The 26,274-nt window shown below is 39.8% G+C and overlaps 1 protein-coding gene across 3 annotated transcripts in view; it reads right to left on the bottom strand.

Annotated features, from left to right (window-relative positions):
- Window positions 1-5,613: 5,613 nt before the first annotated feature.
- The window catches only part of IBTK (inhibitor of Bruton tyrosine kinase), a 60,211-nt gene continuing 39,550 nt past the window's right edge, over window positions 5,614-26,274 (bottom strand). For 2 of the 3 annotated variants that reach the window (XM_030489599.1, XM_030489600.1), the window contains exons 24-29: window positions 25,808-25,900; window positions 24,494-24,652; window positions 17,880-18,032; window positions 9,764-9,832; window positions 9,532-9,664; window positions 5,614-7,017 (exon numbers count right to left, since the gene is read on the bottom strand). In XM_030489599.1, the coding sequence (XP_030345459.1) occupies window positions 6,892-7,017; window positions 9,532-9,664; window positions 9,764-9,832; window positions 17,880-18,032; window positions 24,494-24,652; window positions 25,808-25,900 (733 nt within the window). In that variant the 3' untranslated portion in view covers window positions 5,614-6,891. The remainder of the gene's footprint in view (window positions 7,018-9,531; window positions 9,665-9,763; window positions 9,833-17,879; window positions 18,033-24,493; window positions 24,653-25,807; window positions 25,901-26,274) is intronic. The other variant, XM_030489603.1, reaches the window with a different exon arrangement.

The raw sequence follows: 26,274 nt of genomic DNA, 5'->3' as shown, positions 1-26,274 counted from the left end.
TCCAGAATGGACACTGATTAATTAGTTCTCAATAAAATATCATCAGCTTTTATTCTATGATAAAATCTTCCAATTGTAATGTGTTTGTATTCTCCTGCCCTACCAACCACATCTCCTCCAGCTGTTATGAACTATTAGTAATGTTTTCAGAACGAAAACATAGAACTGTTCCTGTTTCTTCCCAAATGCCAGAAGTGACAAAAATGAATGCAGTGACACTGACAACAGTTTTCATGTGATCCCATTGTCCTTGCTGAAAATTGGTGTGCAAATAACAGTGCAAGGTGTAACTCAACCCTACTTCTACTTGAGTTAATCAAATTTTTCCTTCAACTGAAGTGGGAGGAGTCTCTTCATATGCCAATACACAATCCCTAACCAGAGCAGATCTCTCTATACTTCTCATCATTCTCATTCAGGATATCGGTATATCACAAACAATAGCATTTTGGTAGTACGTGCGGTGGCTCTAAGGCTGCCCATTACCCCCCAATGGCATTTCTAATTGTGGCTCAACTTACAGCAGGTGGAGACATCAACTAGAAATTTCATGGTGGGTTTTGTGTCTGCATGTGCCTGTGTGCTTGCATGCATGTGCTTATGCATGAAAATAACGGCACTGAGATCCAGCAACAGTACTACACAAACAAGAACAACAACAACAACAAAAAGTATTCATTAGCAAGATAATAGTGACAAGAGAAAAATATTTGGTTGCAGTATGTTCAAAACCAGAAAAAAGTCCTTGTAACCTGCACTTTTAACTCCCTTTTGTGCTCAGCCCAAGTTGCCACAAGTGCACCTCAGCAAGCTTCAGGGTAGATAAGGAAATATGCACCTGGGTATTTCTGCATAGGCTGAGAAATACCCAAGCATTCTGCAAGGTGTTGAAGTGTTAGTAAAGATGTATCTGTGGGAATGTGCGACATGTTGTAAAAAAGTTTGCACCAACTTAGTAGTTACCTTTATTTTGCAATGAACTTAAAACCTTTGTTGGAGTATGCAAACACTACTGCATAACACTTAAGGCAGAAGAAAACAGAAAAAATATCAGGTTTATAAAGCTGTGGTGGGGATGGACTCCACTATAGCCAGGGTAGGAAAGCATCACAGCTTTCAGAAGAAAACTACTAAAACATTCACAAGCCAACAGAGAGCATTGAAACATCCAGCACTGCAGCTGCTGTGCCAAGGCTATCAGCACTACGGTCACAAGGAGAAACGCACCTGTGAAAACTGGTACAAAAGTTATGATGCCTCTGATCTGGCCATTTTTTTGCTACTGTATTTTCATAAACCCTTTTCAGTACTTATTCTAAATCTTAACTCCATATAGCTCCTTTTGGGGAGAATTTTTTAAATCTCATCCCCTTAATGAGCTAAATTTTTATCATCAAAGCAGGAGACTTGCTCGTGATCTATGCTTTGTGAGGTATAAAAGCACAGCCCAGAAGAAATTAAATCCAGCTTCAGAACTACATGAACTTGGACATTACTGAAATTAAAGTGGTAATTTCAGGCTCTAAACAACATAAAAATATGCACAGCTTAACGACCACTATGTGGGGAAGACTTTTATAAGGGAACACTAGGAATCTTTGCATGCTGTTTATAGTCCAGTAAAATCCAAAACATCACACACGTTTTGTCACTGCTATTTGCAACTTCTGCAGCAATTGGTGAATTTCTAACATACCCAATAGCACTTCACAGAATAAGTATTCACTGCACAATATTACATAAATATTCACATCTCCTTGTGCACCAAAGCTTTATCAATACTATGCCTTCAGTTATTGTTGCTCTTCCTTTAGCTGCAAAGGAGCAGGGAGAAAAGGACTGAGTAAAAGCTAGGTGTATTGTTTCTAGGAAAGAAGAGGTTGGAAATTGTGAGAATGAATATAGGGCAGCATAAACAATTGCAGCTTGCAACTCACAATGAATTTTCACAATTCCAGCCCAACCCTTCTTTTTGATGCCATCAGCCAGAGAAAGAGAGTGCCCTGGGAGCGCAATTTCCACCCGTCTGCTTGTGTCACTGCCCAGCCTGGATGTGATGCTCTTAAAACTCACACACATCAAATAATAAAATGTGCTTTGAAAAGTAATCACATACCTCTCCCTTCACCAGACAATCAAGTTAGGCTCATGCTTTCTTTATTTTTATTGTACTGTTTTGCCATTTCCCTGTCTCTCTGCTGCTTGACCTTAAACTAACCAACTTATTGTGTGTTGATAGCCACCACCTGGAAGGTGGATAACAGTTTGCAGTTACTGTACCTCCCAAATACTGTGGGGCTTAATTGCTAATATTTGCAAAGTGCAGAGGTAAAGTTCACATGGAAAGGTGAAATGGTGTACTACCATTGAGTACATACGGATGGAGAGAAGAGATAACACGGTGGCTGTGTTTGCTGAAGTGGTGCAATATAATTCAATTCTACAACCACAAACAAGTCAAATGAAGAGTTACAGCTATGCACACGTGCACGCACTCACATTCTCCTTCAGCCCTGATTCCATCTGCTATTTGTGCAATACAAAGACATGATCCTGAAAACCCCGCTGTGTTCGTAGTCTTACAGCTCAATTCCACCTCCGCAGTATGCACAAACGTGGGCAGTGCATCTTGTAAAACTTAAAATACACACAGTGGGGAAAAAGCATAAGATTCCGTATATTTTTCCATTCTATTGCAATAAAAGCAGCATACAGAATGCAGGATAAACAAAAACATCTGTACGGGTGCATAAGGAAAATACAAGACAACTTTACACTTACTACATTCTTTATGATTTTTTTAATTTTTGCTACTGTACCACCAGTTGTTCCAGGTGTTGTGTAACCAGATGGCACAAACCACGAAGTGCTGTGCTGCCATCTATGATGCTCGAGAGTGGTAGGATGCCCTTCAGAACGAACCTGTAACATTATACAAAGAATGGCCCTAGAAGCTCAGTCACACTGCAAGGCGGTCACGGCTGATGAATCATGATGACTGGAGAGCTGAACAGCAGCAGGTAGCTTGTATTCCCTGTGCAGTCTCACGACCTCTCCACCTACCATACAGGGATTACAGCCAGACTCTCATACCTGATACTGCTGCTGTGCTTAAAGCACAGGGCACCTGGCATCCTCCCACCTCGAACCGCATAACCTACAAGACAGGCAGCTATTTCTTGTTGTCAGGGTTCACTGGCTGACAAACCTACATGACACATTCCTGCAGAATTACAGGACAGCAAAATGACTAGATGAAGAAGACATCTTCTACTTTAATGGCACTTCAGTATGAGAAGACAGATCTATAAGCAATTTACCACTGTGAGAAATTAGTTGAGGATCCAGCCCCAGGTGTTGCATTCTCCATATCTAATTTTAAAGGATAGGAAGGGGAAAAAGGAGGGGACGGGGGAGGGAGAAGAAGAAATCTTAGAGTACTGAGAACGATAAAAAAAAGCTTTGGGATCAATTCCCTCCTTACTTTCTTATTTGAGAATGTTTCACTAAAATGATGACTTTTTCATTAGAGAGGAGAGCTAAGTCCCAGCTTTCCCCAAGCTGTACATTATAACTTGAGAGCAAATGCAGTGGGACTGTAAGTCTGCTCTTACATAGACTTGCTTTCTGTTTGTTTGCATCCTCCCAAGAGCCACCCAGACAAAGCACATGCACAAACCTAATGTTTGTGACAAACTCATGGTGTTCCCACAAAAAAAACGAACCAAGAAGTTCTCCTCCCTCTTTGTCAAGGTTGAGCCATGCAAATTCAGTCCTTAGGAGCCCACTTCAGGATCTTCACACTCCCTTCACTCAATTGCCTAACCCTTTACTGTCTGTAACACCTACCCGAGGCTCAATTTCAGGTTTCAGTCTAGCCGAAATCCATACGTACCACATCAAAACAGAGAACTGTTAGCATTTCAGTCACTTGAATTACAGACAATAAAATGTGCTTTAAACAACACCTTGATCAACTTGGATAGCTTCTTCAGGGCTGACCTACAGAGCAGAGTTTCAACTTGTATGATATATTAGTATTAGCATGATATATTAGTTTCTGCCAATCCTTGTCTGAAGCCCTTGCAAAAGTTTGCTCAATTTCTTTTCAAGTGATGAGAGAGAAAAAATGGGGGAAAAGGCCAAACTAAAAAAACCAACCATTACACATGTGCTTCTAGGGCAGGAGGGGAAGGCAGAATCTTTGCTGGAAGAATGCAGATAGCTCACCTGAAGAGCAGCTTAATGTCTAAAAGATTCTTGTTTCTTCACACCCAACTCAATTCCTCCAACCATTGCCTTGGAGGCTGGTACTGCGGCAGTGCTAGTGCAATGTGAATCCATGCAGGTATCTGAAAGCTACTACAAAGTATTTTTTTCATGCTGTGCTATACTCCATAGTACCCGAAATAGTTGCTTGGAAAGCAAAAACTTTCTAGGTAGAGTTTGTCAGACACCTCTCCCCTCCAAGAAGGATCTCCCACAGGTCATTAGAGGGACTCCCTGAACTCAGGTAATTCCTTTGCTGTACCACTAAAAACTTTTTCATTTCAAATATATATTGTATGCATGTGAACTTGTTAGCCTTTCACAACTAAGTTCTTTCTCAAGGTTAAATACCTAAAATGACACTACGAAAACAGTCCCTTCCCTCTTGTCATTCCTGAGGTTTGCCACAGCTACAACCTTGACAGGAGGGACTCACCTTCTGGATGCTTCATCAACATCTCACTTGACCAGGGTCAAGCACAGCAGATGTTAGAGAGGCAAGAACTTACCCTTCAGTTTAACCAACAGGCTCTTTGGTGGAGTTTTACAGACTTTTCTTGGAGTAAAATGGGTGGAATCCATCCTGAGATCATTTGATACCTTGATTATCCAGTCTCCTGCAATTAAATGCCTTTTTACTGTGAGGATGGTCAAGCACTAGAACAGGTTGCCCAGACATCTTGTGGAGTCTCTGGCCTTGGAGGTACCCAAACCATGAGTGGGCAGGACCTGAGAAATCTACTCTGGCTGAGCCAGAAGAGTGGTACACTCATCATTCCTCACTTTTGATATTGAATATTAAGTATAATCAGTGACGATGCATAAGCAAACTGCAACAATAAACCCAGAACTTGAGAAGCAGTCAAGCTCCTCAGCATGGTAGAAGTACAAATCCTCCTATAATGTTAAGGGAATGACATTTTAAACAGTATATTCTAACCAATGGGGGGGGGGGGTGGGGGTGGAAATCAAAATGCAGATTAGCAACTTTACAATAATTTTGTATTTGAGAACAAAATGGGTTCAACATCTGGAACGGCCCACTGTTTTTATAGCTATTTCCCACAGTACATAAGCTTTCTTTTAAATCAGAAGGATAGTTTCAGCAGGCCCTACAGTCCTGCAGTGCATCAAATAAAGCACTTACTGCAAGTATTCTCATCAGTACAGGGAATGAATCACCAGTAGAATTTAAAATAGAATTAAAAGCTATATCTTCCTTTTCCTGTGTAGCTTCAAAATGCCTGCAGTTCTTGTTTCATACACAAAGGAAATAATTTTAGATAACTTTACACTTACCTAAATTGTTGATTATATATAAACAGCACATAGAAGTATACTAGCTTCGTGTAAATCAAGATTTTATGGTTTATTGCATTTGTTTACAATTTTCGTGGGGGATTTTTTGGTGTACCTTGACTTGAAACCATCAGACATATCTACATAGGGTTTTTTCAAGATTCTTTTATCACACAGTGATCAATTCTCTACATTCATTTTCTGTAGGTTGCTCAATTCCAGTTCTCCAGAGTTCGTGAGTACTGATACTACTGAAAAAGTACAAGATCAAGCATACCTATACAAACAGACAAACTAGACAGAGTATTGCAGGTAAGGCTACTTTTTTCCCCCCCTTTTTTTTTATATGTATATAAATTTGTTTAAACCAGGCACAGAGAACTTTGGAACACGCAATACTGAAAGCCACCTATGATAATCTTTGAAGGTTAGGTGTTTGCAAATTCCACAGTCAAGCATTCGTCCCTATAGCTTTAACAACAAATACACAGCTCTTATTTCCTCAGCACTTCAAGTGAATTGTACCTTAAACACAGTGGTTCTAAAAAACTGTACCATATTTACCAGAATAAGACTACAGATGAGCTAATTAAGTGCCACCACGTTCTATTCAACTGTGCTTTACTTCACAACAGGGCTAACTGCTCAGAGGCCAGTCCCACAACAGTGAAAAACATGCACAACTCAACTGAGAGCAGGCAATGGCAGGGCACTTAGATACAGCGTGGAGCATGACAGTACTGGTCACAACAAGTGACAAAAAGTACTGGTCGCAACAGTCAGAGAACCAGTACTTGCATACATAACTTAAGGAAAATTGCATTATCAAACTGTACTTTTACATGAAGTTCAAACACAAACCTTTTCCAATATTCCCAATTTGCCAGAAAGCTGTGAAGAACATCCACTCCTGCCCCAAACTTTGAAGATGTATAATTCTGCACATTCAATTCCACATTAAATCACAAAATAAGCACTCGTTTTTCAGCCACCTGTGAATTGAACAAAAACCCCTCACGATTTAAGATTAGCAAATACATTTCCAATCTACAGATTCATGTAACTTTACTAATAATATGTCTTGTCAAAGAAATTCTCTCAAAACATACATACAATATATATATATGTGGGTAAAGGACACCGTGAACATGTTATTTCCATTCTAACTAATACCTAGTTATTACGTGCAGTGTTTTAATGTTGATGTTAAAGATCACGATTCCTGCTCTTCCAGTGCCATTTTACTTGTAACAAGAAATAGAACTTCAGAGTGCACGTACAACAGAGAAGTGCACGTACAACACAGACTGTGAAGAGTACAAATTAGTGCTTATTCCACATAGGTGCTGCTATAGGTCCCTGAGGAGCCCTTTCAACAGTCACAAATTCATCAGGGTTGTCAAAAGCTTCATAGTGGATTAATAAATCTTGAATAGCACACTCCTCGATCTGGAAGGAAAAGAGAACATGTATGTCAGTGTCAGATCTACATTTAAACCAGTAGCACAGTTATGAACTGGCTTTACTAGTCCTGAATGCATGCCTGCTACAGACCTCCTAATCAGGAAGAAGAATACATGCGCCCTTCTTCAGAAAACTTGAAGAAACCTCATGTTTGCAAGCCTTGCTCCTCTTGGGAAACTGAAACCACCCTGATACTGCTGGGTTTGATTCAACACAACCCAGCAACACAACAGGGCACAAGCACTCCAGGAGGTTTGCATTGGTGAAAACTTCCTAATACAGATGAACAAAGAGCTGATGAAGGGAGACACTCTGACAGATCTCATGATTTCATATTTACAAAGAAAGAAGGACTGGTCAGGAATGAAAAGATCAAGGGCAGCCTTGGCTGCAGTGACCATGAGATGGTGGAGCTCAGGATTCCAAGAGATGGGAACAAAACAAATAGGAGGATAACATCCTGGAACTTCAGAACAGAAGACTATGATCTGTTCAGCGATCTGCTTGGAAAAAAATTCATGGGACACGGCCCTGGAAAGAAGAGGGGTCTGGGACAGCTGGTAGATTTTAAGGATCACTTCCTCCAAGCTCAAGAATGGTCCATGCCAATGAGCAGGAAGCCAAGCAACACTGGCAGAAGGCCTGCACGGACAAAAAAATTGCTCCTGACAAAACTCAAAGGAAACATACAAGAGGTGGAATTAGAGAAAGTTGACACAGAAAGAACAGAAACACTGTCTGAGCACACAGAAACAGAATTAGGAAAGTCAAAGACCGCCTGATGTTGAATCTAGCAAGAGACACAAATGGCAACAAACAAGAAAGGCTTGCACAGCAGCAAAAAGATGGCACGGGCCCACTGCTGAATGACAAAGGTCATGGAAAAGGCTGGGGAACTAACAGCTTTCTTCATCTTGGCCTTTAGCGGTAAGATCAGCCTTCAGCAATATCCCAGACCCCTGAGATTAGAGCTGGCCAAAACGGCTGCAAGCCCACTCTCAAACAAATTTTGAAAGGTTGTAGCAATAGGGGTTGGCTCCTGAGGACTGGAAGGCAGCAAAGGTTATTCCTACCTTCAAGAAGGGCAAGAAGGATCTGTGTGACTACTTACCAGTCACCCTCATCTTGATCCCCAGGAAAGTGGTAGAGCTTAAGTTTGGACTAAGAGCTTAAGTGAACAAGCTTAAGTATGGACAATGCAAATGGACAATGAGACAGTCTGAAAACTGTCTGAACTGGTGATCTCAAAAAGTTTCTGATCAGCGTCATAAAGTCCAACTAGAGGGCAGCCACTAGCACCAAAACTGAAACCAGAGCCAGTACTATTTAACATCTTCATTAATTACCTGCATGATGGGACAAGAGTGCACCCTCAGCAAGGTTGCAGACAATACAAAACTGGAAGGAGCAGCGGATGTGCTGGATGGCTGCGCTGCCACTCAGAGGGATCCAGACATGCTGGAGAAATGGGCTACAAGGAACCTCATGAAGTTCAATAAAGGGAAATGCCAAGTCCAGTGCCTGGGAAGAATAACCTTAAGCACCAGTACACGCTGGGGGCCAACAGGCTGGAAGGCTGGAATGCAGCTTAGCATAAAAGGATCTGGGGTCCTGGTGCGCAAGAAGAAAGCCAGTAATGTGCTTGTGTGGCAAAGAAGAGTGACAGCCTCCTGTGCTCTGTGAGGGACAGCATTGCCAGCAGATTGAGATAGGTGATCTTTGCATTGCCAGCAGATTGAGATAGGTGATCTTTCCCTCTACTCAGCACTGGTGAGACATATTTGGAGTACTGGGCCCATTTTTGGACTCCCCAGTACAAGACACACATGGACATACTACAGACAGTCCAACGAAGGGACACAAAAATGATTACAACCTTAGAGTATCTGATATACGAGGAGATGCCGAGCACACTGCTGCTGTTTAGCATATAGAAGAGAAGGCTGAGAGAGACCTTATGATCTTATTAAAGTGTAAAAATACCTGATGGGAGAGACTAAAGGTGACTGAACCGCACTCTTCTCAGTGGTGCCCAGTGACAAGAGAAGAGGTAATGGGCACAGAAAGTTGCATTTAAATATAAAAATCTTTTTTACTGTGAGACTGGTTAAACACTGCAACATGTTTCCCAGGGAGGCCAAGGAGTCTCCACCCTTGCAGATGTTCAAAAGCTGCCTGGACACAGATTTGAGCAACCTGCTCTAAGGGTCCCTGCTCTGAAGAGGGGAGGGATTTGGATTAGACAATTTCCAGAAGTTCCTTCCAACTTCAACTATTCTCTGAATAGTTGAATGTTGAATGCATTAATCATGGACTCTGTAGTCTTTAATACAGGTATACCTTATCAAACAGCAACTTGAGGTTATTATTAAATGATATTTAATATAATTTTGTCAATGATACAAAATGTATCAATAATTAATCCCCCAAAATGATCTCTGAAACAGCTATTGGAAATTCTTTGTGTTACTTCGCAGCTGAAGTAACTTGGCACATTACCTGGATCAAAGCCAAAGGTTTTTCTCTGCTCCTAATAAGAGCAGCTTCTTGCTGGAGCTCTTCCTCTATGATAGCTGAAAACATGACAGGTGCTATCACAGGAGAGCTAGTTGGTGATGCTGCTGACCAAGGACTGAAAAAAACCAAATGACATTATGAGGCAACATCAAGAACAAGGTCAGCACAACACACAGAAAACAAGCTCCAGAATCTAAGATACTGTCAAACTTACTTATGACTCTCCAGCTGTGGAGAGACCAGAACATGGTCTTCTAGGCCTGGGCTACTTCTAGTGGTGCTCCTGGAAAAACGCAGGAAAGGAGTGTTAAAGTCACTGACAAAGCATTCTCCTGCATCATCTGTGAAGGACAAATTTACTACGGGCAATTACAAATGGGTAGGGTTTTTCCAGAGGAAAGGCATTAGGATGTAAGGCTGAATTTGTTTTAACTGTGATACAGGGACTAGGGGAGACACTGATGCTTATTTCCAGCTACCAGAAAGCAATGGTTTTTCAGCTTGGCTATTAATTCTGACATTTCATAACATTTGAGCATTTGAACAAAGGTGCTTTTTAAAAATAAAACCAGGAAAAAAAAAAAAAGTAAAATAGTCAACTGAGTTATGCACTAACATCACTGATTATAAATGTTAGTAATTAATATAAAAAGAATATGGATTCAAGACAGAAAAAAACCCAAACAACTGTCCTGTTTCAAATTAAGTGTTTCATGTAAAAGAACCAGTGCTGTGATAACACTAGTAAATTATTTGTTCAAGTGTAAGCTCAGAAATTACAGACTTTCAGTACACATCCTGCAACTACCTCTCATATTCATACAAATAGCATAAAGCTAGGATTGAAAAAAAGAATCCCAGAATATCAGAGTTCCCAACAGGAAGATACTTTATTCAGTTGCAAAATTTTAACCTCTTAATAAAAAGAAGTTGCATTTGGTACGTTGTGTGCTTTAGGAGACAAGTACATTTGTGAGAAAAACTCGTCCTCAGTAGGAAGACAGGGATCTATTCTCATTATTTAATACCTATCTTTGGCAAACGCCTGTGATTTCCAGGACTCTAAAGAAGTGTTACAACATACCATGAAATGCTAGCAGCCTTCTTTGAGTAATTCTACGGCACTGTAAAAAACTTGTAAGGGTGTTGGCATTTCAATATATCAGTCTCAATTTTCTTTAGGGCTTTGGTAATCTTCTGTAAGTGGCCACAAACCCTTGGAAAGGAGGAAAAACCTATAGAAACCTAAGAGAATTCCAGTAACTGCTAAGCTCTCTGCCTGGAATATTTTCCCCAGAACACAATTCCAAGGTCAACAAAAACCATATTCCTACTGCTAAGCAATGATGGCAAGATCTCAAGAAAAAAAAAAAAAAAAAAATTTGGAAAGCAACTTCCATCATTAAAATGGCATTTAAATGAACCATGCCCAGGTTTTTGTCATAAAACATAACTTTGCCCACTGAACAGCTAAGTACTCAAAACAGAATGAACACAAATTTAACTGCTCAGGGAAAAGATAAGCGTATCTGCAGAAACAGCTGCCAGGGCATAACACTGGATTTCAAAAGAGGTTTTCTACAGTGTCACTCCCTTGAATCAAACCCAGCAGATAAACCTTCCACTAGGTCATATTGCTTCTGTGTTTCAGCTGGAAAGCACAGTTCATGTTAGTCAAGATGATCCTTCCCCTCCTTTTTCAGCATTGGTGATCATATCGGACACTGACAGGGCAGACAGTGGTACACTGTATGGAGAGGAAACCAAAGAGGTGTGCTGTTCTCCAAACTGGAAATTTCCAGATAACCACTATTACAGAGCTTCTAAAGAACTGACACATGAAACTACAGCTCCACGGCAAGACTGGTCAAATCTGCTGTACCATTCTCCAGACTGAGGATCTGTATAGCTTCCGTTGCTTTATTTTGACCTCATTAATACATAATGTCTTTTCCATAGGTGCTGAAGAACAGTTAAAAATAGAAAAAAGGTAGAAAATCAGTACTTTGCAATTTTTTATTCTCTCTTTTATCTTTGGTAAAAGAATACCAATGGCAGGTTAGAGAATCCTATTTTATTTAAGAAAGGTCTCAGGTCACGCCAGGTAAGGGTGATTAACAAATAATGGGAATTCTGCAAGACACTGAGTCAAGATCCACACAACCAAATTTATTATTTTTTAAACAAGTTTCTCATAGCTCTGCTACCTAGATACTACCTTACTCACTTTACAGCTGGGTTAATTGTTATTTTACAGAATAAGTTAACTAAAAGAAATATAAAGAAGTTACTGTTGGTGGATGCAATAAACAGAAAAGCTCAAACCAGCAGACAATATTACGAGATGCCATTAATTTAGCAAAGGATAAAAATGAACAATATGACTGTGGAACACAGCAATGGGAAATTCAGAAGTACTAAACAAAAGATTGAAGTGAAGGCTGTAGTAGTTATAAGCTGGGAGTTTTTCAGCTTTAAGAGAAAAAGGAGAGCCCAGGGTGTACTGATCACGGTATCAAATCAGAAGTATGCGGCTGAAGAAAAAAAAAAATTGTCTCCGTTTGAAACATACTTTTATCAACATATACGACAGTGGAGAAAGCTTATTTGGATGAGCTTTTGTTTTTGGTCTCGTAGGTTCAAGGAAGAACACTCTAAACAGTCATTGTTCCAACCCATACTATTCTATGATGCAGAGAATAACTGACATTAAATCTTCCACTGATCATCTTCTGAGAGAAGACAAAAAATTATCTCTAATCTTGCAAAGGAAAGAATGAGAGCGCCTCCTCCAAACACAACACCAAATAATTTCTATGTGCCTTAAATCAACAAGCATGGCAGAAGGGTGGCAGGAATGAACAAGCAACTCTACATGGACTTGGAATTCAAAAAGCACAAATACAAACAGTGGAAGCAGAGACAGCCTACACCAGAGGAAAGTATAAATATTACTTCTGCGTACAGGAACAGAGCTGTAAGAGTCAATGCTTGGGTGGAGCTGAAACAACCAAGGAAGGGGCAGGAGAAAAAGAAGGGCTTCTATATTAGCGAGAACTAAAACAAACTAACGAACCAACCACAGTGTTTTCCTGATGACTAGAAAAATCTAAATGTTATGCCCATTTTCCAGGAGGATATAGGGAACTACGGACTGATCAGTCTCACCTCTATCCTTGGGAAGACTGTGGAGCAAATCCACCTCAAAGTAATTTCTAAGCGCATGCAGGACAAGAAAATGACTGGGCATTGATTTTATGACATGGATTTATGACACAAGGCAAATTGTCCCTGACCAACCTGGTTGCCTTCTGTGATAGGACGACAGGCTCTGCAGACAACCAGGGAGCAGTGGATGTCATATTCTTTGGCTTCAGCAAGGTCTTTGACATGTTCTATTATCATATCCTTACACTCAGTCTGAAAAATATGGACTGAATAAATGGACTACCAGATGGTTGGAAAATGGGCTGAAGGCCTTCAGAGGCTGCACAAAGTCCAACTGGAAACCAAGCACTAGTGATGGTTCTCAGGGACTAATGCTGGGATCAATCCTGTTTAGCACCTTTGGTAAAACAGAGCACACTCTCAGCAAAGCCACAGATGGATGGGGAGAGGGTGGGGAGGATGCAGCAGCACACAGTCTGGATGTCAGACTGCCATTCAGAAGGCCTTCAAGAGGCTGGAGAGATGGGCAACAAAGAACTCATGAATTTGAAAGGCAAGCGCAAAGTCCCATATTTGGAAAAGAACAGCCCCATGCAGCAGTATAGGCCAGGGATTGACTGGCTAGAGAGCAGCTTTGCAGAGAAGCACCTGCAGAGTCCTGGCTGGCAGCAAGCTGAAGATGAATCGACACGTTCCCCTGCAGGAAAGGCGTCCAACTGCATATTGGGCTGTACTAGCAAAAGTGCAGCGAGGTAGACAAAGGAAGCGATTCTTCCCCTCTCTGCTGTATCTGTTAGTCTACATACAGAGTATCATACCCATTTTTGGGGTCCTCAATACAAGAAGGATGCTGTCAGGCTGGAACAAGTCTAGTGGAGGGCTACAAAGATCAGGGGCTGGAGCACACCACAGGAAGAACTGCGTTTTGTTAATCCTAAAGGGAGGCAGCAAAGGGCGTTGTTGTCTTCAACTGCCTAAATAGAGGTTAGAGAAAAGATGTAGCAAGAATCTTCTTAGAGGTGCACAGTCATAAACAGGCAGCATACACAGGCAAAATAGGAAATCCCAATTAGATATAAGGAATGAAAAAAAATCCCAGTATGGGGACAATCACACACGGGAACATGTTGCCCAGAAAGTCTGGAGTATCTTCATACTCGGAAGCAGTCACAACTCAACTGGACCAGGCCCTGAGCAACACGATCTAGTTTGACTTATTTTGAGCAGGAGGCTGAACTAGAGAATCTAAATTATTCTATGATTTCAACAGCAGGGGACTACTTTTTAGCTGAAGTCTAGATAAATTAGCTTCCAGCTTTTACTGCACTTAAGACAGTAACATAATAAAGAGCAAGAAAGAACCAGAGAAAAGGAAGCAAGGAGAGGAGTTGATGAAAGCAGTTTTTTGCTTGCTGCTTTGTTAATTAAGAGCATGTTTGTACAATTTACTAAATGCCTTTATTCTGGTGTCATCTCTCAACTTTTTTTACACCTGCTTTAATAATGCTCACCTTCCTGCATATTTGACACCTACCCTCTTCCCGCTCGCAATCCAAAGAACTCACAGCACTACCATAAATGAACCCAAGTAGATTGTTATACTTAACAAACCTGTTTCAGTATAGAGAAAAAGTTCTTTCCAAAGTAAGACTTCTAAACAAAAACCCCCCAAACGACCCAAAAACCACAATAGAAATTTCCAAACCATGGAATTAATAGTTCCAGTGTCACAGCACACTCTAGTTTAAATACCCGTGTAATCTCCCTCAATTTAAATGTGCCTTTAAAATGTAGGAAGCAGTTCACATATTTTGAAGCTGTTTGTACACATGTGCATCTGTGTTGCTTGCTAGCAAGACACTCAGTCCAGATATTAAATCAACTGCAGATATTTCAACATGCTAGATTAATTCTCAGCTGGTATCAAAATAACTAGGAGAAACGGAGTAGACGGGAAATGTGAAGCTAATACACACAGAAAAATGGAAAAGCAGCCTCAAAAATACAGAACTTGGAAACCTGGAAATCTTGAAAATTAAAGACTGATGCAGAGATGTAAGCGGTTCTGCATGGAAACAAACCAGCCAAATAGCATCAGTACTGAACCAACCTGATTAACTCAGTTGGCTGAACTTGCCGTGACTCCTGCACGGTCACCAACATGTCCCAGCACTCAGCTCCCCAGTGTTTCTTGAGGATATTTTTCTTTTGTAGCCAGTTCAGGTTCAGTGCCTCCCTGATCTAATGACTGCTCTCAGAAAAGGAACACAAAGCCTGGTCTCCTGCAGAACCCCTTGGGTTTTGCTGTACCATTTGAGTCATGTACTATTTATTAAGCTCATTATTAGCTATGCCAGAACTAGGCCATTCCCACGCGAAGCCACAAAGACTTGTTTCCACTAAGACTCTTCACTGCTCCCTGGAGTAACACAGTGAAGACACCCAGGCTGCCACAACAAAGTTAAGTCATGTCAGGCCTATGTTTTTAGCTTAGGCTATGAGTTACACATGCACAGCTGCGCAGCGTAACTCCCAAGGCTGAGCTGTCCCTGGAAACAATGCAGCCACATCCACACAGCCCAGCTTTTAGGCTCGTCTGCCTCTGAACTGAATCCAGTTCACATCTCCACATTCATGAAATGGTTCATGTACAGAAAATTTCTGGGTTGCGTAAATTGGAAGATGACAGTATATGGAAAAGTCTTTATGTAATCACAAAAAAAAACAAACCTCCTCATCCAGAGACTACTGCACAGTTTATCCAAAAAAAAAAAAAAGACAAAGCAGGAACAGCAGCCATGCAAGTATCTTCAGTGTCTCATCACTGAGCCTGACATCAACAGATGAGGATTACTTACACTCTACACACATGTAATTTCCTTTCTTTAAAAAGGAAGGGTTTGGATAATTAATCTTCACAGAAATAGCCCTTCAACACCACAGGCAAAAATCAGAGCCTACTGTGACAGGAACTGTCAAAGAATAAAATTACCTCAAACCAGAAACTCAGCTCCTAACTTTCAGATGGATGAACTAGTCATCTAGGCTCTTTATATCTAATAGAGAGAAATAAGCATCTTCAGACACAATTCAAAACAACCTGAAATAGCTCTGGAAGTGCTGTCCTTTCCAACTGATAATAGCCAATCTAGTCATCTAGGCTCCCACCAGCCTAATGTATCATTTTTGGACAGCTAAAGTATTAGGCCTGAATTCAGTTCAAATAATCCACTTTGAGAGTGTGCAGACTGGCCAAACAGCACAGACTAGACAGAGCAATGCAAAAGGAAAAGAAATGACTTTATGAAGATCACAGAGCAAGTGCGACAAAGCTAATAATAGCACCCAGTGCAAATTCCCTTATTACCAGCTCTTGCCATCTCCCATATGACAAAAAGCTTTATTATTTTGCTAGCAACAAAATTAATGATACCTGGTTTTCCACAGACTTGTCCCTACATCTCCACTTATCACAGAAACTTCAGCTTTATCCCTCTGCTCCTGAAGAATGCCTTCCCATCACACACTCTCTCCAAATCCTCCTACCTCTCTCTTCTAATACTGTCCCACACAATGTTCCTATATTTCTACCCTCATTTTTTCTTTATCTACCAATAGGACACACTCTACTTCTGTCCTAGGGAAACACCAGTTTTTATACAAGCTGAGCAACCAAGAGGGAGGTCCAGCAGAACTTTCTTTTCCTTATGAAGGAGGCTGTTTTTGAAGGCGGATGGAACAAGACTTTGTAAGAAAAACTGGGAGTTAATGGGTGTCAGGGATCCCTGTGCACCAACAGGCTCTGCAAACTTTTATCGCTCAGTGCAGATGTGTAAACTTGAGTCAGGCTGTTATGAACAGAGTTGAGCTGTAAGGCAGAGATGTGCAAAGGCTCATAGGGGCTCCTTCTCTTTACTCAGGACCTGCGTTTAAGCTCAGTCCACCAGTCTTAGGCCTTTCTTGAGCAAGACTGCAGCTATGCCCAAGCCCAGCCTTGCTGTTCCTGACCCAGACTTGACTTGCAGGTTTGACCTCATCCCAATGGAACCATCTGCACTCACTGACTGCGGCTCATCCTGGTTTCCATCACAGACCCTGCCCTGCTCACTTTACTCCAGCACAGGGGGTCTGTGCTCCTGCCAGGGAGGCCACTGCCCAGCCAGGCCTGCTGTGACACTTGGCTCCCCAATCACCATGGGGCAGCTGTCCTGTGCTGCTTCCAGACAATGGTTGAGAAAGTATAACATTTTCAGGCCCTCTGTATTATTAATATATTTGAAATGCATACCATTCAAAGTTACTGATGATAGGGGAAGAGATGCAGGTGGGTAGGCAGACGCAGGAAGGTCAGTCATACAGACCTTCAGGAATAAGGCTGAGATTTCTTTCCTCAGCTTAGACAGTTATTTTAACCCCAAAGAGAGGTTTTATTTGAGGTAGCAAGAGGATGCGTTGCTAAAACAATCTGACCAATGATCAATATTGTCTAATACTAGACACATAATTCACATGCACCTCAGAACAAGTTGTGTCCTTAGAACTGTAGTCCACCAGTAATTACAATACACAGACATAACCAATGCATCAGTATTTCAGTAAGCCCTCTTAATCTATGAAAAATTTGACCTAAACAACCACGTCAGTAACGTGCCAGAAATGTGTTTGAAAAAACTGATTTTATCTACTCGGATGTTACAAAGAACTATTCCTAAGCAAATTCTGTTTCATGCATGCCATATCCAAATGCTAAAGAATATCTAATTTCTATAGAAGTTAGAAGATACAGGTTTACAATTTTTTATTTTTATACATACATATACAAACATACACACACTTATGTAGTTTGCCCAGAGCCTGAGATGATTGTGTCCATATAACACAAACACCTGTCCATATATACTGACAGCTGTCCACATATACAGACACAAACACTTCAAACATCCAACAGAATATTAGCATTGGAATTATACTGCTTTAGTCTTTAAGCTTCCTATTCGTAGGAATATTCCATTCACAAAATACTATTAACAGAATCATCGAAAGAATGCTCACAGGTTTGTTTTTTTTTTTAAATGACAATTTTATTCTTTCAGCAGAATTCAAACAGGTTGTTGTGGTTCTTGTCTAATGGATGATTAACTAGGAAAAGCCTGCTCTCTTACCTTTTGGTGTTTTGGGCTGATGAATCCTCAGTTCCTTTATATCCAGCTCGTTTGATACCAGTACCAGGAGAATTATTTGCACTCATACACTTTTCTTCTTCCATTACAAGATCACGGAATGACTTTGGCAAAGCAGAATGTAATGAAGATGACCTAACAAGAAAAAAAAAAAAAAAAAGAAAAAAGGAAAAAAAGAAAAAAAAAAAAAACAACCCCAAACCAACTCCTTTTATATTTGCAGTTTCCAAGACTCCATATTGTTCCATGATTCATATAGCAAAGAAGGCCTTTTCAGTTACTAAAAACAAAAATACAATATTACCTAGCTTTTGTAACTCATCATTACGCCTGCTAGAGCTCATTTGTCAAAATCGGTCACTTTGGGTCAAATAGGTAAGCATCAGAAAATAAATACTTATGAGAACAGAACAAGCCAGTAGTATGGAAATTTCATTAGAAGGAAAATCAACAACTTACAAAAATACCCAAACCCACCCCTCCATCTATTCCACACCTAACCCATTCTCTCAAAAGCAATTTTATTTTCACAGACACCTTGTTTTAGACAAGCTATATTCTTATAAATCACACAATGCTTTAGTACTTTAATTCTAATAATGTTAGTTTACCACCATGGAAGTCAAGTCTAGCTGATGAACTTTCTGCAAGATATTGAATGAGTTACTCATACCTGTTGGAGGCGATATAAATCACTTAATCCACACTCAAATTCCTAAAACTGATAGGCTTTTTTTTTTTTTTTTTTTTAAACTTGCTAAAAGTATAGTGTGCAGTACTACTGAATTAGAGCCTGCATATCATCTTTCAAAAATAAACAAGTATGAAAATATAGCAATTTAGCATCATAGCTATGCTGAACACTTTCTGATCCAAAAGCCTTTTTATTTACAGAATTCAAGATAGTTACCATTAGTCTTTCCCTTACCCGTCAACGCTTTGAAATTAATTCTTCATACATTTGCTTACATTTAACTTTACTAATCACAGCAGTCCCACTCATTATCAAATACATATTGGAAGAATAGCTCTGTTTATTATCTACTCAAAGAAATACGAGATCAATTATAAACACTACTTAAGTAAAACTAGCTTTCTATACAATGCTAATTGCTTGTGCAGCCACCATAACCAGCAAAGCATCTTAAGCCAAAGCCTGTCGAACTTCATCTATGTGGTATACAATTTAAGGGAACAAACAAGGCAACTAAAACATTGCAACACTGTATCTGAAATCTCACAACAAAAGCAACTGAAAGTTATATATGGTGTCTGCCCCCCTGTTAGACCACCCAGGCTTATGCCTGGGAGGGTTCTGTTGTTGGGTTTTTCCTTTTTTTTTTTTTTTTTTTTTTAATTTTTTTTTTTTTTTTTTTTTTTTATTTTATTTAATATTGCATGAGCAGAAGGCACAGAAATCAGAATGAGAACCTCCAGATGCAGGGGCTCAGAGGAGTTTTGCACATCCTCTATTCCTGCCACCAGCTGGCACACAAGAGGCCAGGCAAGTGTTTGACCAGAACTTCCCCATACCTATTATACCAAGCAGGCAAATAGTTCCCTTGCGATCTGCTGACGCAGAAGCTTCCTTTGTACCAACAGTTTAAGTAGCCTATTTTCATGGAATTTCTGTACTGCAATCACATCCATTTGCAACACAGCACTAAAACTCACCCAAAAACCCAAAATACCATCCCCCTCCCCATCAAAAAAAACAACCCTGCATCATTCTCACCTTGTGAACCTATCCAAAACTACTGGCGGCTTAAAATGGTTCAGCTTAAACTGGTAAAAAAATTCCTAACAGCAACAATTCTGTATTTCAGCTTGTACTGCCTGATACATTGTCATTTCTACCTCATTTGTAACATTAGAAAAACTAATTTATACATCTTTTTTAAAAAAGTGAATTCAACTAAGTTCCTTTAAGCTGTAGTTGCAAAACAACAAAGCAGGAAGTTCCAAAACAGCTGTTGATGTTTCAGTGTAAACTGGAATACTGACAAACTGACAACCTAGACATTAAAATACACAATTGTCAATTCTCAAGAGAGACTTCAAATATTTTTTTTATGCCACCACTCTTAAAAAGCCATAGGCTTTCCTGAGGTTAAAAAAATCCCAAACTAAATAAACACCACCCCCCTCCCTTTAGATTTGGAAAACTAATGAAGTTAACACCTAGCTTCTTGCACGACATACTCTCAAAGTATTGCTAGTGTGACTCCTCCCCACTTCTAACTTCCACTTCTCTTCAAAGGAGGAAATGGATGTTCAGTCCCTGCAAAACTGTGAAACTGAGGGACTTTTTTGGTGGAAAAGGTAGGACATTGTGAATAATAGAGTCTGTCTTTTAGTCAACCAAAAAAGAGCCAGAAGGTCCCACACCCTTCTGGCAAGTGTGCTCACTGCACATCCAAGGAGAGTATCTTGTTTCATTGGAACACAAGTTCTATGGCTTTGACTATATTGCATGTGTGGAAAGCTCAATATATTGCCAAATGCTTAATAGTCGGTTGTGAATTTACAGAATATAAAACTTTGCAAATACAATATAAGAGCAGATGAATAGCACCGTTTTACCTTACATACAAAAATACAACTAGAGGAGCAATCAAATAGTTGACGGCTTGCCTAGAGCAGCTTAAAATTTATTCAACAAATGCACTCTTCCAGCAGCTAGGCATAATTTTAAATATTCATATACCTCCCACTAGTTCTTTGCTTGAACTCTTGAGCTACCGGCATTTTCCAGATCAGCAGCCAGTGGAACGCTGCAGAGGAACGTACAGAATCATGCGTGGTGACCACATGAGCATTAGATGGATTCCATCCTCCTGAAGCATACCCTGGCCTTTCCACTTAAGACGGTTTATGTAACACAGTAGGGCCCAGCTACTTTCAAAAACTGTTTCATCAGAACCTTAAGAGAACAACGTATTGACACAGTTATCTAAGCATATTAAAAAAAATCAGTCCACACTTACTTTTGAAATGCAAGGAACAGTTCATAGGCAGTTGGTAGTTTAAAATTAGATAACAATAGGTAAAGAATTATCTATCAGAAAGTAGATGAATAGCATGAATGCCCTTCAGATGGCAGATCAAGGAAGTTATGCCCCAAACTTTTGTATGGTTTTTTCATCAGTTTCTCTCAGTGTCTTACTTTCTGTATTAAGAAGTAAATTATTTAACTAGAGGCATCTAGCTCATGTGCTTCGGTCAACCAGTAAAACTACTTCTAAAGAATCATTTATCTCACACTGAAAAACAGGACTTCAGGAACCAACTAAAACCTCTTCTAAAGAAACCCAGAGAACTAGGTAAGCCATGCAATGTCCTCCAAAGCCTAATTCAGGCTTTATTGTATCTGAAAGTTGTGTATGAAGGGGAAAAGGGAAAGACCAAGCTGGAGAATTACATTATCCTGCGGAGGAGTTCTCGTAGCCCCTTCTCTTGATAACCAAAGTCCAAGAGAGACAAGTATATAGAACTGCAGCTTGAAAAAGGCTAGTAAAACAAAAAAAGGAAATTCACTGATGATCTTTAAGATGACTGGTCAAAAATACCCACGAAATGCTTACAATAGTGGTAACTAACATCGGCCCAAGCCATGGAATGGCAGGTGTGGGGAAGTTCCTTTGAAGACTCCACTGTGACTACAGAAAGGCCCCTGACTTTGCTGGGTGACGAACGAAAAGGATTGACTCATGCAGGCCCTGGTCCACTTCATCAGCAGCACCCCTGGCCAGCTGCAGCTGCTCTCCCGCATGAGCATGGACACCCCTTTGAGTCACCCATCAGGTACTGCAAAAAAGCATGGCTTCCCTGGTGCTGCCACGCTGAGTCACTGATGAGTAGAACGGTGGTGGGTTTGTAACAACACATATATTAATGTGTGAATAAGCCCATGTGATTTGTTTATGAAAGACTGCATATATCATCACTGCCGATGTAGTGAGGGGCCCAAAACTGAACACAGCATCTGAGGCTTCACCAGTGCCAAGTACAGGGGGATGGTCACATCCCTAGCCCTACTGGCCACAGCAGTTCTGATACTAAGCCAAATAACTAACTTGCTGCTTGACCTGCAGCATCACCTGTGTAAAGCACGTAACATGTTCTTTGGAGCATTTGAGAAGATCAATGTTAAGGATTCTGAAATTCATCCACTCACTTGAATTCGGAAGACAAATCTTGCAAACCTTATTTCTCCGATTGTGAAGGTGCCAGTTACAGTTCAGAGGTCAGGTAGAGTCCAAACCCTTCAGTGTAAAGCAATTTCCTCTTTAAGACAAAATTATGGGGCTTTGCCCAGTGTTGTACCAGAACAACTTTTGGGGGCTGTGGGAGTAAATGAGACCCTAAATTTCGGTATTTGGTGTACATGGCTGAAAACAAATTAAGTCAATGCATATGTAAGTCCTACTTGTATAAATCAAAATGAAAGAATTCAACCTTTTCTTAGATTCACTCGAAATACTGTGCGCTGGGTATTTTTAAAATCAGGTCACTTAGGCAGTTCATTTTAGTACTTTACTGTAATAACATAGCTCTATAGCTTGTAAGTGGGACACTAGAAATACAAAGCATATAACTTTTTTTAAAAAGTTTTAATGAAGCCCTGATACACATATGCCTACAGAGAGGATTTCTTGTCCCTACTTTACTGACCCTCGGAGAGATCCCAGCCAATCACTGTCAAAATCACTACTTGAAGGACATGCCATGCTACGTTACCTCGAATTCACCAAACAACTCCCCATTTAAGATCAGATTTGGCAAGCCCTGTAAAATAGTAAAGCCCTTCTAACATATGGCTGAATGCACTGTATGGTGTCCACTAAAGAAGCAAAGTTTGTTCTGGTATCGTAACTGGAAATTTAATACCATTTTAGAATCAATTATTATGCACAATTTCGGGATGATTACATGATGCTGTGACAGTGTTCAAATATGTTACATTTTGAACACCATCTCCATTTTATCATTGTCATGTTCTGGGATATTACTGTTATTATTATGGTCTTAAACTGAGATAATAGCACACCAACAGATGTATGCAGCATCCCAAATAAATCTAAAGGCTTTTTAAACTCAAGATACTGATCATAATAGCATCCATACAAAAAAGAAAGATGAGGTAACAGATACATGAAACAGAGCAAAGCAGCAAGCGGTTCTAGATATTACCCCAAACCTTTTGACACAGAACGCCTCTCAGGAAGCAACTACTGCCAGGAAGCAGCCTACCTTTTCCTCAGTCAGCCAATGATGAGATTTTCTTCTTTCTCTCCATAGACTCATTAAGTAGCTAACAAGCTACATATCTGTTTTGAACTTACAAGAGCATAAAGGCAAAGATTCCAGCAGATGCTTACTACTCTTATTTCTGAAAAGAGCAACCAATTCATATAAAGGATCAAAGGAAAGACAGCCAAAAGACACACGAGGGAGATAGCTCTAATTGTGGAAAGTAAACCTATTCTTTGAAAGACAGATTCTTATTTTACTTTGAAATCTCTCCAATACAAAAGGAAAACTACTACAATCGCTCTTAACACAGCTAAATAGTGTTTAAAAAAAAAAAAAAAAAAAAAAAAAAAGAGAGAGAGAGAAAAAAAAGACTTAATTTAAAATAGAGTGACTGTGGTAGGTATGCAGCAAGCTTTGTTCCCACTGAGACAAGACCAGATAAGCTCTAGAGAGAGGAGACTGACTCACAATTCTTCTAGGGTATCATTACAGAAGCAACCTGCAATAAAAGTCTAGTCCTCCTTGAACAGGGAAAGAGGGACAACTGCCCAACATTTACCTCAAATTAAGAGCATGTGCATAGGGATTTATCAAACTTACATAGCTTGCAAATTTTACAGTTATGATTTTATGCTTTCACCTAATACCAAATGTAAATGTTGAGAACAAAACATGAATAGGGCTAGCACCACATTACAGTCATTGTTGTAAACCTAGTTCATTGAACAGATGATAAACCATTTTTCCATCTGATACAGTGATGCTAACCTGAACATTTACATTGTGTGTAATCAGAATTAAAAGTTATTTTAAATCCATTACGCATCCTTCTGCTATAAGAAGTCTCAGCAGCATCAAATCACTCCCTCCAGCTCCTAGACACGTAACTTATCTATAATTTTGTCAATTTTGCTCTACTTCAAAGTCATTGTAGCTCTTTTCCCCTGGAAGAGCTAACATTTCTCTATGTTTTTGACAAAGAAAACACCACCATTCATAATGGTTTTCAATAATCGTTTCCTGACTAAGTTTCAGAGCTTGTGCTCAATCTTCTTTTTCTATGCTTCACTTTGACACCATCTGCAAATACCACATCACACAGCTAAGAACCAGATGGGACGCAGTCTTCTGACTCCCTGTAGCAAAATTTCAAAGAACTGTTAAACTGCAACCACTGCCCCCTTTGAATTTCTAGATTACTACCAAATGCAGATACAAATAGCTCAATGCTAGTCTTTTTAATGAACAAAACCTACGCCATTTTTATTTAAGAAACTGCTTCTAAGAGACCATTCAAAGTAAAAACACTCCAAAGAAGTGATATTTGACTTATAACATACCATGCATTCCCTAGTTTTGCAACTTTCGTAGGTGGGGGTGGTGCGGTTACTAGTGTAGTAGGCTCTGTGCTGCTAGTTACTGATGCATTATCTTTTGCTGCCAGTGCGATCATTTTCCTTTGCTTCTGAGAAAGCTTGATTCCATGAGACGCCATTCTGCTGTGAATTGATATTGAAAGGGAGATGTAAGATCAGTGTCGTTTGAGATGACTCCCCTTTAATCTTGCAAATTAAACTGAGAAATGCTTCCTTTTTAGACCACAATACTTTGTCTTGAGTGTCAAAAGGAGAGTATAGGGGAGGGGAGTGATTGGGTGGCTGGGGACCAAAGAAGGATCAATGTATATCAAGAATGACAGAAAGAAAAGCATCATAAAACTATTTTTCACAGAGATGTCTATGGATGAAAACACGCAGAATAGGAATCAAGTCTCCAAAAGAGATGGACTACCACCAGATGAAGACTATTTTCTAATTTTGTGATTTTCTTTTGAGACTGTCAGCTTAGCTCCCCTAAACCAAAAACATTCATGCATTTTAAAAAAAAAAAAAAAAGTATACAATATAAAGCCTTTTTTTTTTTCCTATTTGTAATAATATTTTTTCTAAGTCCTTTGGATTCTTCAAGTCTTGGCTGTTTTGTTCACAGCTTCTGAATCTACCTAGCCAGAAACCCTTTACAAGGCTGCAGTACTACTGTCCTAGCTTTCCTCTACAAGAATGTGGAGGAGACACTTCAAATGTCATGAAAGTCATCTCCAGTTCTCTTCGAGATGTTGCCAGTTAAGAAACACTAGGTTTAATCCACTGCCTCCTGAAAACATACATTTATCTCCCTGTGTCTTTGGGATGCTTCTCTGAGCAAAAAAGGAAGAATTGTCAGTATCAACACATGGATGCTGGGGAGGTCAGAGAATGTGAGACAATAAACAAACTTCAAGACTGATTACGCTACTGGTCCACAAGTAATTTCCAAAGTGCTAGGGACAAGAATTAATTAGCAACAGGAAAGCTCAGCAGAGCAGGTCACCGATTTAAGATACTAGCTTACCAGCTCGCTCTTTAACACTTCAACAGCTAAGACATGCCATCACAGTAGTCAATCAAAGAAGATTACAGTAAAATAAAGGGATAAATTTTGTATGCTCACAGAAAAACACCATAATGAACTGAAGTAAACAAAGCCATTCCAAAACAAATATGACAGCTTTTCTCCTGCTTTTTTTAAACTCTAAACTGCCTGAACCACTAACTGAATTCATAATAGCCTGGTCTATTACACTTTTCTTTTATAGATTTTGGTTTTTTACCAACCCTGAATTTGCCTTTGGCATGGTTCCACATTTCTGCATACTTTCTTCAATTTCCATGATGGTTCTTAGATCCATAGCAGGAGGGCTGGCAGGGCTAAATGAAAAATAAAAAAGTTACCTTACCAGGCACTCATTTTTACTTACATTCCACAGTTCCAGCCTTCACTGAAATCCTCTAAATCATACATAAGATTGGTAACCGGATGTATAATTCATTTCTGTTTCCTCAATTATGGCAAACCTCAAATAGAATGTTTCTGACAAAACTTTTATAAATATAAGCATATTTAAGAGCACACCATAAAAATACTTTCAAGACTCATTATGCTATGAAACAAAAAGATGTCAACTATGATTACTTTAAAAAAATTGGATACCCAAATCCAGGATACTTATTTAGTAGTCAACTGCTCATGCTAAGTATTAGAGAGGCATTGCTTACAACTCTTTTATGAAGGCTGAATAAGA

Source organism: Strigops habroptila, chromosome 6 (genome assembly GCF_004027225.2).
Source record: "Strigops habroptila isolate Jane chromosome 6, bStrHab1.2.pri, whole genome shotgun sequence".
Taxonomy (NCBI): domain Eukaryota; kingdom Metazoa; phylum Chordata; class Aves; order Psittaciformes; family Psittacidae; genus Strigops; species Strigops habroptila.
This window is presented reverse-complemented; position numbering and strand designations above follow the sequence as displayed.